The 12,101-nt window shown below is 42.4% G+C and overlaps 1 protein-coding gene and 1 long non-coding RNA gene across 5 annotated transcripts; one reads left to right on the top strand and one right to left on the bottom strand.

Annotated features, from left to right (window-relative positions):
- Nucleotides 1–3,933: 3,933 nt before the first annotated feature.
- On the bottom strand, nucleotides 3,934–8,129 carry LOC135553010 (uncharacterized). 2 transcript variants are annotated; one of them, XR_010457542.1, is made up of 3 exons: nucleotides 7,947–8,129; nucleotides 7,379–7,791; nucleotides 3,934–7,272 (listed from the first exon to the last, which is right to left on the bottom strand). It is a non-coding gene; the product is annotated as an uncharacterized LOC135553010 (long non-coding RNA). The 2 variants fall into 2 exon arrangements; XR_010457541.1 differs by having other exon boundaries at nucleotides 3,934–7,482; nucleotides 7,623–7,791.
- A 231-nt stretch (nucleotides 8,130–8,360) lies between these two features.
- On the top strand, nucleotides 8,361–12,037 carry LOC135553009 (small ribosomal subunit protein eS25-like). Of its 3 annotated transcripts, none has more exons than XM_064985044.1 (6): nucleotides 8,361–8,447; nucleotides 9,144–9,239; nucleotides 9,346–9,529; nucleotides 10,313–10,483; nucleotides 10,672–10,703; nucleotides 11,742–12,037. In XM_064985044.1, the coding sequence occupies exons 1-4, from the start codon at nucleotides 8,445–8,447 to the stop codon at nucleotides 10,477–10,479; spliced, it is 450 nt and encodes a 149-aa protein (XP_064841116.1). In that variant the 5' UTR covers nucleotides 8,361–8,444; the 3' UTR covers nucleotides 10,480–10,483; nucleotides 10,672–10,703; nucleotides 11,742–12,037. The 3 variants fall into 3 exon arrangements, with proteins under 3 accessions (XP_064841116.1, XP_064841118.1, XP_064841115.1); XM_064985046.1 differs by having other exon boundaries at nucleotides 11,672–12,037; XM_064985043.1 differs by lacking the exon at nucleotides 11,742–12,037 and having other exon boundaries at nucleotides 10,672–10,726.
- The last annotated feature ends 64 nt before the right edge of the window (nucleotides 12,038–12,101 follow it).

Here is a 12,101-nt window from a genome sequence, read left to right as displayed (position 1 = left end):
ATGGTCCTGTATTTGGCTCCATCCATCTTCCCATCAATTTTAACCATCTTCCCTGTCTCTGCTGAAGAAAAGCAGGCCCAAACCATGATGCTGCCACCACCATGTTTGACAGTGGGGATGGTGTGGTCAGGGTGATGAGCTGTGTTGCATAACGTTTTGCATTGTTGCCAAAAAGTTCAATTTTGGTTTCATCTGACCAGAGCACCTTCTTCCACATGTTTGGTGTGTCTCCCAGGTGGCTTGTGGCAAACTTTAAACAACACTTTTTATGGATATCTTTAAGAAATGGCTTTCTTCTTGCCACTCTTCCATAAAGGCCAAAGGTCGCAAAGTTCAAGGGGGCCGAATACTTTCGCAAGGCACTGTAGATATGGTTAAATTGACTATGCATATATGATAAACAGAGAGTAGCAATAGTGTAAAAGAGGGGTTGGTGGGCAGTGGGTGGTGGGACACAATGCATATAGCCCGGTTAGCCAATGTGCGAGGGCACTGGTTGGTCGGGCCAATTGAGGTAGTATGTACATGAAAGTATAGTTAAAGTGACCATGCATATATGATAAACAGAGAGTAGCAGCAGCGTAAAAGAGGGGTTGGGGGGAGCACACAATGCAAATAGTCCGGGTAGCCATTTGATTACCTGTTCAGGAGACTTATGGCTTGGGGGTAAAAACTGTTGAGAAGCCTTTTTGTCATAGACTTGGCACTCTGGTACCGCTTGCCATGCGGTAGTAGAGAGAACAGTCCATGGCTGAGGTGGCTGGGGTCTTTGACATTTTTTTAGGGCCTTCCTCTGACACCGCCTGGTTTAGTGGTCCTGGATGGCAGGCAGCTTAGCCACAGTGATGTACTGGGCCGTACGCACTACCCTCTGTAGTGCCTTGTGGTCGGAGGCCGAGCAATACCAGCGTACCAGGCAATGATACAACCGGTCAGGATGCTCTCGATGTTGCAGCTGTAGAACCTTTTGAGGATCTGAGGACCCATGCCAAATCTTTTTAGTTTCCTGAGGGGGAATAGGCTGTGTCGTGCCCTCCTCACAACTATCTTGGTGTGTTTGGACCATTCTAGTTTGTTGGTGATGTGGACACCAAGGAACTTGATGCTCTCAACCTGCTCCACTACAGCCCTGTCGATGAGAATGGGGGCGTGCTCAGTCCTCCTTTTCTTGTAGTCCACAATCATCTCCTTAGACTTGGTTACGTTGAGGGATAGGTTGTTATTCTGGCACCATCCGGCCAGGTCTCTGACCTCCTCCCTATAGGCTGTCTCATCGTTGTCGGTGATCAGGCCTACCACTGTTGTGTCGTCAGCAAACTTAATGATGGTGTTGGAGTCGTGCCTGGCCATGCAGTCATGGGTGAACAGGGAGTACAGGAGGGGACTGAGCACGCACCCCTGAGGGGCTCCAGTGTTGAGGATCAGCGTGGCAGATGTGTTGCGACCGACCCTCACCACCTGGAGGCGGCCCGTCAGGAAGTCCAGGATACAGTTGCAGAGGGAGGGGTTTAGTCCCAGGATCCTTAGCTTAGTGATGAGCTTTGAGGATACTATGGTGTTGAACGCTGAGCTGTAGTCAATTAAAAGCATTCTCACGTTGGCATTCCTTTTGTCCAGGTGGGAAAGGGAAGTGTGGAGTGCAATAGAGATTGCATCATCTGTATCATATGTCTAATGTACACTGTCCATTTAAAATATATTACAACAGGCAATCATCATCACAAATTGGACACGTAGTTAAAGTGCTGAAACTCAAAAAGTCCACTACTTGGATACTGTACAGTACAAATACAATTCAATTGTGCTGTCCTTTGACTGTTTATGATTTGGCCCTTTAAATGGCTGACTTGATGGCTGTCCAATTGCAAAATGGTACAATGGCATTGGCCATATGATATATTGCAGGTTCATACTTCCTTTTTAGGATATGGAGGGGACCGCGTACTCTCATCATATCAATATCTGGAGAGGTACCAGTGGCCCTGAACACATGGCAAAAGGAATTTTGCAAATCGCATGCACGTGAGCAGAGTTAGAGCATAACCTGTAAACCAATGTTATCCTATGGGAGATTTCCGCTAGCACGTCGTGGAACACCTTCTCTGCCATTCATTATTTTCAATAGAATGCATAGCCCCTCGTTAATTAACCCTTACTTATTGTATGGGTCATAAATAGGGTGAATTCAGAAAAAGTGGAACACTTTTATTGCATTTCTGTCATCTGTAGCCTCTTTCGACATCTATCCAACATATTAGCCCAACACATAATAGCTACATTTCGGAAATACTCAAGATATTTCCTAAATCACACAAACAGGGCAAATGTTGATATCATATTCACAGGAGGTATTACACACTCATGTGTGTACACTGAGCCAAAACCCTATTTTCAGTGTGAGTTCAGTAAATTGGGACCACAGGTTAGATAAACTGGGACACCATTTTTATAGTCCTAATTGTACCCCAATGATAATTCAATTCACACTTTGTTGTTATGTTATGATCTTGAAGATTTCAGAAATGTATCATGTGTTGGGCTAATATGTTGGATAGATGTCGAAAGAGGTTAAAGAAGACGCAAATTCAAAACAAAAAGAAGACATCACCCTACTATTAGTTCTGTTTGGTGCCATTGTACTCTAGAAAATATCTAAATTAACCAGGATAAAAGTACAACAAAAACCAGAGCCCTGCCTACCCTACGTATAGGGTCCCTAATGTAAACTGGATCTCTTTCCTCCATTGGAAAATCCTAAAAGACTGTCCCACTTTAGCTAGCAATGGTCGGTAACGCGGGCAAACAAAAAAACAACATTTAAACATAATATTGGCAACTTAATTTATTTTGATACACCAATACATATATATAGGGAAGATAATCAGGGGAGTGATGAAGAGCAGGGGCGCGTAACGATGGTGACAGTTGTGCGCCATCACTAGCAGCCTGGTGACCTAGAGGCCGGAGAGGGAGCACACGTGACAATAACAGAAGCACGCGAGGGAGTTCCATAACTTCCATTAGGCCACTGTAGTCTACAGTTTAATACAATACATATGTTGAAATTACTATATCACTGGAGTCAGTATAAATCAATTTGTTCCATTTGTTTAACCTACCTGGAGCTGACAAACTGATTTAATAAATAGCCTACAACTTCAGTGTATTGTTGTTGTAGCCTTGTGTTATTTTGCAATTATTAATGGCCATGTTTTGTTAATTAAATTGGAAGTTATCAAAGCTATTTCGCAATTTACGATCAGTTGTTAGAATGTATTAGATTGACGGTTACAGTCAGTCAGATTAGGCTACAGGTAAAAATATATGTACTATGTTGACAAGCATATTATGTTCATATTTTTATTTAACTAGGCAAGTCAGTTAAGAACAAATTCTTAATTACAATGACGGCCTAGGAACAGTGGGTTAACTACCTTGTTCAGAGGCAGAATGACAGATTCTTACCTTGTCAGCTTGGGGATTCTACACACCATGGAGTATTGTGTGTAGATTGATGAGAAAAAAAAGATATAATCAATTTTAGATTTAGGATGTATTGTAACAACATTTTTTTAAAGTTGAGGGGTCTGAATACTTTCCGAATGCACTGTATATCTCTGTCCATTCAACACCAGTCGTGTCAAGCCACGCAGCACATCACTAGTCTGATATTATGATATGTCATTCCCTTCTGCTCCTCAGTGGTTCGAGCCCTCTCAGTTTGGGACATGGTGGGCAATTCTGTCCTGCAGTATGAACCTGGCTGGGAGTATAGGCCCCATTATTGCAACATTGATGGCCCAGAGCTACAGCTGGAGAACGACCCTGTCCATCTCAGCTCTCTCTTGTTGTGTGGTCTCCTTCGTCTGCCTGCTGTTGATCAGGAACGAGCTCAAGAACATGGGCTTGCCCAACATCGACACTGGGGGGGGGGCTAGAAGGTCAAAGCAGGTCAGAGCTTGGAGCTTACCTCATTTGGTTCTGTGGTTGAAACATTTCAAAATGTGTGTGAATGTGATATGCACAGGTTTTCATTTGAACACATGCTTTTCTGAGTATTGTCTGCATGTGAAATTGTGTGTAAAATCAGTGACACTCTGCTAGTGTGAACGAGTTCAAGATTTTATTTTACCTTTACTTAACTAGGCAAGTCCGTTAAGAACAAATTCTTATTTAAAATTACGGCCTACCCCGGTCAAACCCTAACCTGGACGACGCTGGGCCAATTGTGCGCTGCCCTATGGGACTCCCAATCACGGTCGGTTGTGATACAGCCTGGAATCAAACCAGGGTCTGTAGTGACACCTGTAGCACTGAGATGCAGTGCCTTAGACTGCTGCGCCACTCGGGAGCCACTCTCTAAGCTATGAGCTAGTGTGACTTTAACCTCTCTCCCTTACCAGGCTCACCCAGTGATGAGACCACCTTCAAAGAGTTCATCCTGTCCCGCTACCTGTGGCTGCTGTCTGTGGGCTACCTGGTGGTATTCGGGGTGAAGACGGCCTGCACTGACTGGGGCCAGCTCTTCCTCATCCAGGACAAGGGCCAGTCAACACTCATTGGTTTGGAAGTCTGAAACATTAACACCGGCGTTGTACCACTGTTTTATGCAGGTTGATGTCTATTTTCATGTCTTGTCCTGGAGGCAGAACAGCAAGTTCCCCGTAGGTAGGCCAGCTGCAAAGTCCAAATTTAGCTATATTGTGACAATTCATGAAATCAAAAATGTGCTTTTTGGTATTAATTTAAGGTTAGGGTCAGGCATTATGGTTAGCAGTGTGGTTAAGGTTAGGTTTAAAATCAGATTTTATGACTGTGGCTGAGCCCGTTAGTGACCACTCTGCAGAGCTACCTCCAGAACAAGATACGTGACGGAAAACGCTAACCTGCCTGTTTTACTAGTGTGCAATAGCTTACTGTTGATAACTCAATAATAATTGATTCTTGTTAGGTTTGCCTGAATGCAGCTCTTTTTCACAGGCAGTTCCTACATGAGTGCCCTGGGAGGTTGGAGGCCTGTTGGGCAGTTTAGCTGCAGGATACTTCACTGACAAGGCTGTGGCACAAGTGGGTTGACAGTGGCATCATACATTAATTCAGAGATCTATAAAAAATCAAAGCAGTGTTTGTTAGGTACTATATTCATTTTTGTACAGCCAGGCTGTACAAAGCCATGGAAACCCCCGTCGGCAGGGTAGCCTTGTGGTTAGAGCGTCGGACTAGTGACCGAAAAGTTGCAAGCTTGAATCCCTGAGCTGACAAGGTACAAATCTGTCGTTCTGCCCCTGAACAGGCAGTTAACCCACTGTTCCTAGGCCATCATCTAAAATAAGAATTTGTTCTTAACTGACTTGCCTAGTAAAATTCTAAAAATTCTCTTGATCTCCATGATGGCTGGGATATTTGGTTCCATGTATCTATTCTGGGTCACTGTCACTCCAGACAGCCAAGGTATAGTAAAGACATTGTGTTCCTCAAATCTCCTTTCAGAGCCAGTACACTATCAGTCTTTCTTTTTTATGTTATAAATTGATATGGATCTTCTTCTTGGGGGCTACTTTTGGCTTCTCATCTTACGGACCAATAGCCTTGTTTGGCGTGATAGCCAAAGAGAGTGCTCCTTCAAACTATTGTGGAACATCACATGCTATCGTTGCACTAATCTCAACCTAAATGTCTCAAATTCTAATGAATGCTTTTCACACATTTTTGTGTAATGTCTTGGCTTTACTAGCAGTACCAGACATGTAGTTCAATGACTAAATCTGTATATCCTATTATTTATGAGAACCAGCCTAATTGACATCCCTGTATTGTTATCAGTTGGTGGCTTCTGCTCTGGACTGCCATTCAGCACCATCGCCAAGCACCACGGCTGGGAAATGGCCTTCTGGGTAGCAGAGATCACCTGTCTCGTCACTACCATCAGCTTCTTCTTGCTTAGGAACATCAGAACCAAGATGGGTCACATCCCAAGGAAGGCGGACTGATTATTACACCTCATAACTCTCTGTTGCCAATATGGGAAACTTAGGATAAGAATGTACATTTTCTTATTTGTGAAGTGTTTTGGAATTGACAGGAGACATCATTCTGTATATTCTTGTTTTAAGAGATGGTGAGACATGGAGTTGATCCAGGGATTATTTATTTTCACTGAAGATGTATTAAGACAGTATTCAGGTGCAAGTACATCAACTATGTTGTGCTACTTAAAACTATTTTCAATGCTCATGGCTTAAAATAAATCTAAGATTTAATTATTGAAAATGTGTGTCAATATGATTTTAATTTGAGCATAATCTTATCATTCGAAACCAAGGCACTTTAATGTACGGTTCATTACTGAAAATGGCACTTGACACATCTCCTTATATGGGTGCAATCTTTTTGATTCGATAAAAGACTTGAATAAAATACCTTATGTTGTGCTTATCTTTACTTCTAAAGGATTGCATTGAAAAGAGAGATGAGATATGAAAACATTACATAGTGGTGTTCATTCTTAAAGTATGTACAATTTTGTTTTTCAAATCTGTATTTACATTGTATCCCAGTAGAACATATCCGTATCATATACAAGTTAATCAAGGCTCCTGAGTGGCACAGCAGTCTAAGGCAGTGGTCTAAGGCACTGCATCTTAGTGCTAGAGGCATCACTACAGACCCCGATTCGATCCCGGGCTGTATCACAACCGGCCGTGATCGGGAGTCCCATAGGGCGGCGCACAATTGGCCCAGCGTCGTCTGGGTTTCGCCGTCATTGTAAAATAAGAATTTGCTCTTACCTGACTTGCTAGTTAAAAAAAAAAAAACATTAGTTCTGAAATAGCAGCACTGCTTGGAGACATGTTGACCCATATGCTTGTACTGTAGCTTCCCAGTCATAACAAACACAATTCAATGATTGGTTCAACAACAACAACATTTCAGGAGCAATTAATCCTTGTTCCTACTCAAGATCCAGGTCCAAAGTTAGCAGATAAAGCTGGTATCTCAAATGCAACCTTAAAAATCTGATCAAAGAGTTCAAACCTGTAACAAGAGAGGGCAATATATATCTTGCCATGATTGCTCATCAATGAAATGGATAACTGATAGAGACTCATGTGACAGAGGGCAGATATTTGACATGTGAAAGTTACCTGATAGGCATCTCCAAAGAGTAGAAGGGGTTCTTGAGGGTGAAGTCTGAATAGATCTCGTAAATCTTCCCCAGGAGTGCATCAATGCCAGACTGCCGGGGGTCTGTCAGCACAATGAACTCTATACCTGAAAAATAAGTTGACACTGAGGCAGATTTTGTTTTTCAAACCAAGTGCATTGCATGTAGGCATCACACAGAGACTGATAGCAGTGTTTGAATGCATGGCTTTACCAGCGAGTGTATGAAAGCAGTGCCGTTTGAACATATCTGTCTCCAGCAATACAATTCCTGTACTGCCAACTTCAGGGGACAGCTGTGAACCAATAGCAAACAACCTAGGAAAAGTACAACACAACATGTAGCAAGATCATGGAAAAGCAAATGTAACCATAGACCAAAGGATTTATTAATGTCAGAGCTGACAGTTGTAATCACCTGAGAAGTGTACCTACTTACGAGAAGTGTAACTACTTACGAATGAAACATTGAAGCCATCAACAGTTTTTCATTGGAGCTCATGCGAGCCCTTCAGTATGGACAACGGATAGATAGTTTGTTGAGTCGTTCAAGTATTCGATGATCTCCTTCCCATCTGCCGTGAACTTACCGTTGACGTCCAATCCATTGATGGACAGCATTGCCCACTAGATTAATAGAATTATGCGTGCACAATGTTAACAATAAATAGAAGCATACAGAATGCAAAATTTGAGTTCCAGCCATGACATGTACTACCAGCTATCACTATATCAACTTTGTAAGCACTGATGTGATCACTTGACAGTTGCGGACAACCTACCTCGGATTCCATCGCGTTGACCAAATGATACAACTTTCTCATCGTGGATCTTTAACACAAAAATCTAAAGGATATCTGAATGTTTTCTCTGCTTCTGCTCTGTGTACATAATTGTCATACTGGTACATGAACCCCCCCCCCAGGATTATTTACAACATACACACTGAATATCGCGATCGTTGCCATTTTTCCCGCACAGCTGACAGAATTGTCACGTGACAGGAAATATTTCAGACAAAATCTAAAATAATCTTGAACAGCGATAACTTTACATGCGTGTTCATTCGTATTATTATTTTTGTTTAATATGGCATCTATATTTATTTTGCAGATTTATTTATTATTCATTCTAAAACCAATCTATAGAAACAGTATAGCAAAAATAAACTACATTTCCCAGAACCATACTCCACATCCACATCCACATGTACGGGTTCTCTTAGGGCTTGTGCACGGGTTGAACTTCCTTTCACTCCGACATCTTAACGGTGGGACATCATGGTAAGAGTTTTAGCGTGATTTTTCATTAAATTCAAGGGCGGAAAAAAATATTGGACTCGAAAAAGTTCAGATTCTGGATAGATCGGGATGGGTAGGTGGAAAATATTATTTGTCCGCAGCGTTCTGACCGTGATTATGGATGGAATAGCTCACTTTACGATTCCAGTTGGCCATGCTTTCTCGCTAACGGTAGCTGGCTTGGCTACGTTAGCTGACCTGCGGCTGATGGTGCACTGCGTGATCAGCCAACCATCGGTTTATGTTGCAGACAATCAATTGTCTTATGTCCCAATGTGTAGATATCTCATAGTCTGACCTTTCCCACACATGTATCAATTAATCAGATTATGCAAACTGCCCGCTAGTTCTCTGCAGACCACTGTTAGTTTAACTGGAGTCGGTTGTTGATTAGCTGGCTAGTTGTTAGCCTGTGACTAGGTCGTCGCTCGTTAATTTAGGTCCAACTACATTTACAGACACTACTAAAATATGCACACGTATATCCTATTTGGTTAAATTCCAATTGATGGACTAACGTTAATGACTGTCTGAATTAGCAAACCAACTGACGTTGTCTTCTGTGCGATATTGTGTACTTAATTTGTACACTACCAGCAGCAGTTTGCTAGTTTTGGAAAATGTGGTGGTTCATTCCGCATCAGTTAGATAATGGTACTGTGATGTGGCTTATTCCAGCCTCCTAAAGACGCCAAGGGGAAGGGGAAGGATTCCGGGAAGTCCAAAAAGGACAAGGATCCAGCCAACAAATCCGGAGGCAAAGCCAAGAAGAAGGTATGTCCTGATATCCATTGATCTCTTCTTGGGGGTTTATTCCTTTGGTGTCATAAAATGGTTGCACTGTCATTAGTGAGCAACTTCTCCCATTTCCTCTGAGCAGAAGTGGTCCAAGGGAAAGGTGAGGGATAAGCTCAACAACCTGGTCCTCTTCGACAAGGCCACCTATGAAAAGTTGAACAAGGAAGTGCCCAACTACAAGCTCATCACACCAGCAGTTGTGTCCGAGAGGCTAAAGATCAGAGGGTCTCTGGCCAGGGCTGCCCTCCAGGAACTGCTCAGCAAAGGTAAACCCTGACCCCTGCTCTTTATTCTCAACCATAGTGTTTACTCATAGTGAACTTGATTTAAATTAGAACTAGTCGGGTAGCCAAATCTGACTTTATGTAAGACAGGGCCCTAGCATCAAAGTGCAGATGGTACATGTTTGTCAGAATAGGCATATACACTCTTTTTAATGGACTGCTGGTACACTACTGTCATGTTCATCTACAATCATGTTGTTTTTTGGCATGCTACACTCTGTGTCAGTAGTCTGAGGACAATGATCTGGTTCAATTTTGAGCTTTGCTACAGTGAACCCCAGTTTGACTCAACAAGGCACTGACTCTTGTGGGTCTGCCACAGAGCCAACTGGTACAGATACTTTTACAAAGCCAGTAAGCCCCACTTACATATACCGATGTTTAGCACTCCTCTCACTTGCCATCCAAATGGAACACTAAATATTTCGTACTTGCAACTCTTACTGAAAAATTAACATGTTTTGTAATGTTCATAAGTCCTGTTCCCATCAATGTCACTTCTAACCCCTGTCGGCAGTATAGTCTTCCCTCAGGGATGGGAAAATACCATCGTTTTGGTGAACATTGGCACTGATCAGTGATTACTAAGACTGGGACTGTAACTTGATGTCTGCTCTTTCAGCATCAAGTGTTGTGTATATTGTCCTAACTTGTGTCAGGGCAGTGAGTGGGTCTAACTTTTCTGGGTAAGTTGGTAATGTGGGACCATAGTATTTCAATATCTGTACAAAATAAATGGCACGTTCCATTCTGTCACCCCTCTAGGCATGATCAAGTTGGTGTCAAAACACAGATCGCAGGTGATCTACACACGTAACACCAAGGGTCCTGAGGAGGAGGGTGGTGTTGTGGTTCCAGACAAGCCAGAGAAGCCTGAGAAGGCAGCTAAGGCAGCGAAGGGAGAGAAGGGAGAAAAGGAAGAGAAAGCATAAACTGGTATGTTATGATATTAGTCCTGATGAGCCTACATTCTATTCGAACAAACTGAATATTCCTCACTGCAATTCACTATTGCTGGTATTACCTGATTTTAATGTGTTGGCGTTAAACATGTTACACACATTAACAGGCAGGTTGGAGGGCTTATGCTATAAATACCATCTAAAATCCTTTTTTTTTTTTAGGTTGGGATTCCTGTGTTCAGATGTGATGTAAGGTGAATAAAATTCTTAAAAGAGATTTGCATTTAGTTTTTTTGTGTTCCTTGTGATATTCTCCCAGCTCCAGATCATTTAGCTTGAATGAGTTGACACTCGATTGCATTTGGCTGGAGATCTGTGAATCTAGTTTCAGAATGACAACTCTTTGATATATTCTAATGTACACAGCAATTGATCTAGCAATATCCACAAGGTGCATACCTTGATTTTGAACAAATTTGGGTTACAATGTCACAGACAACTTTTCCTCTGCATGAAAACACTTAAACTCACTTAAACTTCACTATGCACATCATTGCCAAATCCAGGGCCTCAGACCTGCCAATAACAAACCCTGCCATTGACTGTTGGTGTTTGTTTTTTTTAGCTTTGCCCTTGCATCAAATAAGTTTGAAAATGTAATCTCGATGGGAGAGGACAGTGCTGTGGCGTGTAACATAAAACTAAGTGGTGTGAAGTGTTGTGGCAGTATTACACTATCAAAATGGTGCTTTGGGACTGAAGACGAGCGGGCTGAGGCGTCCCCTTGGAGGCCCACTGCTGAGGATGTTTACGCCTCACTTAGTGTGTTGTGTTCAATTAGTATCAATGCTTCCCTCTATAATGGAACTCGCCCAACCCGACATTTGTGCTTTCACTTGAGCTGTATTTGTTAATTTTGTCACTCATTAAATTCAGTAGGACCTCCAGGTTCCTGTATTCCAAATAAGGTGGATTGTTTCTGATGCATTTCTGGTAGGGTTGGAACTTACCCATAGCCCCTACTGTAACCTTTTAACTTAAACTTCGGGGGGGGGGGGGGTTCCAAATATCCCGGATAAAGAGAGACCAATGTGTTTCTGCTTTCATCCATGTTGGGAGTCAGCAGTGGATGTATGTAAAGAGCTGCTACAGGCAACTATAAAGAGTGAGTTATTTATTGACAAATGGCATGAAATAAATGAATTTCTCTGCTTCAGTTTAGGGGCTTGAGCCGGGGGTGGGTGAGACGCAGGGTAGCTTACTGATGGATGCTGCCGCTTGTCGTTGCACAGCACTACCTTGAGCGGTGATGGGGGAAAATAACAGTCCGCGGGACACTGACAGATGCTCAACCTCTTCTGCCACCATCGGGTCCTCTGGCATCACGCCTATGAGAGCACAATAACTTTTGTTTCCTTAATTTTTCTCCCATTACGTATGGATTTAAATGGTTAACTATGCAACAGCGGTTAAATGTCACATTAATATTCACATGTAATTTTGTCTTAGCAACTCTAAATGATCTTTCATTGAGTTTTATTCTCTATCTGTTCATTTTGCAAACTATAAACCATCCAATCAGATGGCACTTTGTGTTGAGTAGTGGTAAACATTTTCTCTGTCTGGGTGGGCAAATAACCTTTTTGCCAAAT

The sequence above is a fragment of the Oncorhynchus masou genome, chromosome 13 (assembly GCF_036934945.1).
Source record: "Oncorhynchus masou masou isolate Uvic2021 chromosome 13, UVic_Omas_1.1, whole genome shotgun sequence".
NCBI lineage: Eukaryota > Metazoa > Chordata > Actinopteri > Salmoniformes > Salmonidae > Oncorhynchus > Oncorhynchus masou.
The sequence above is the reverse complement of the archived record's forward strand: the minus strand, read 5'-3'. Positions and strand labels throughout refer to the sequence as shown.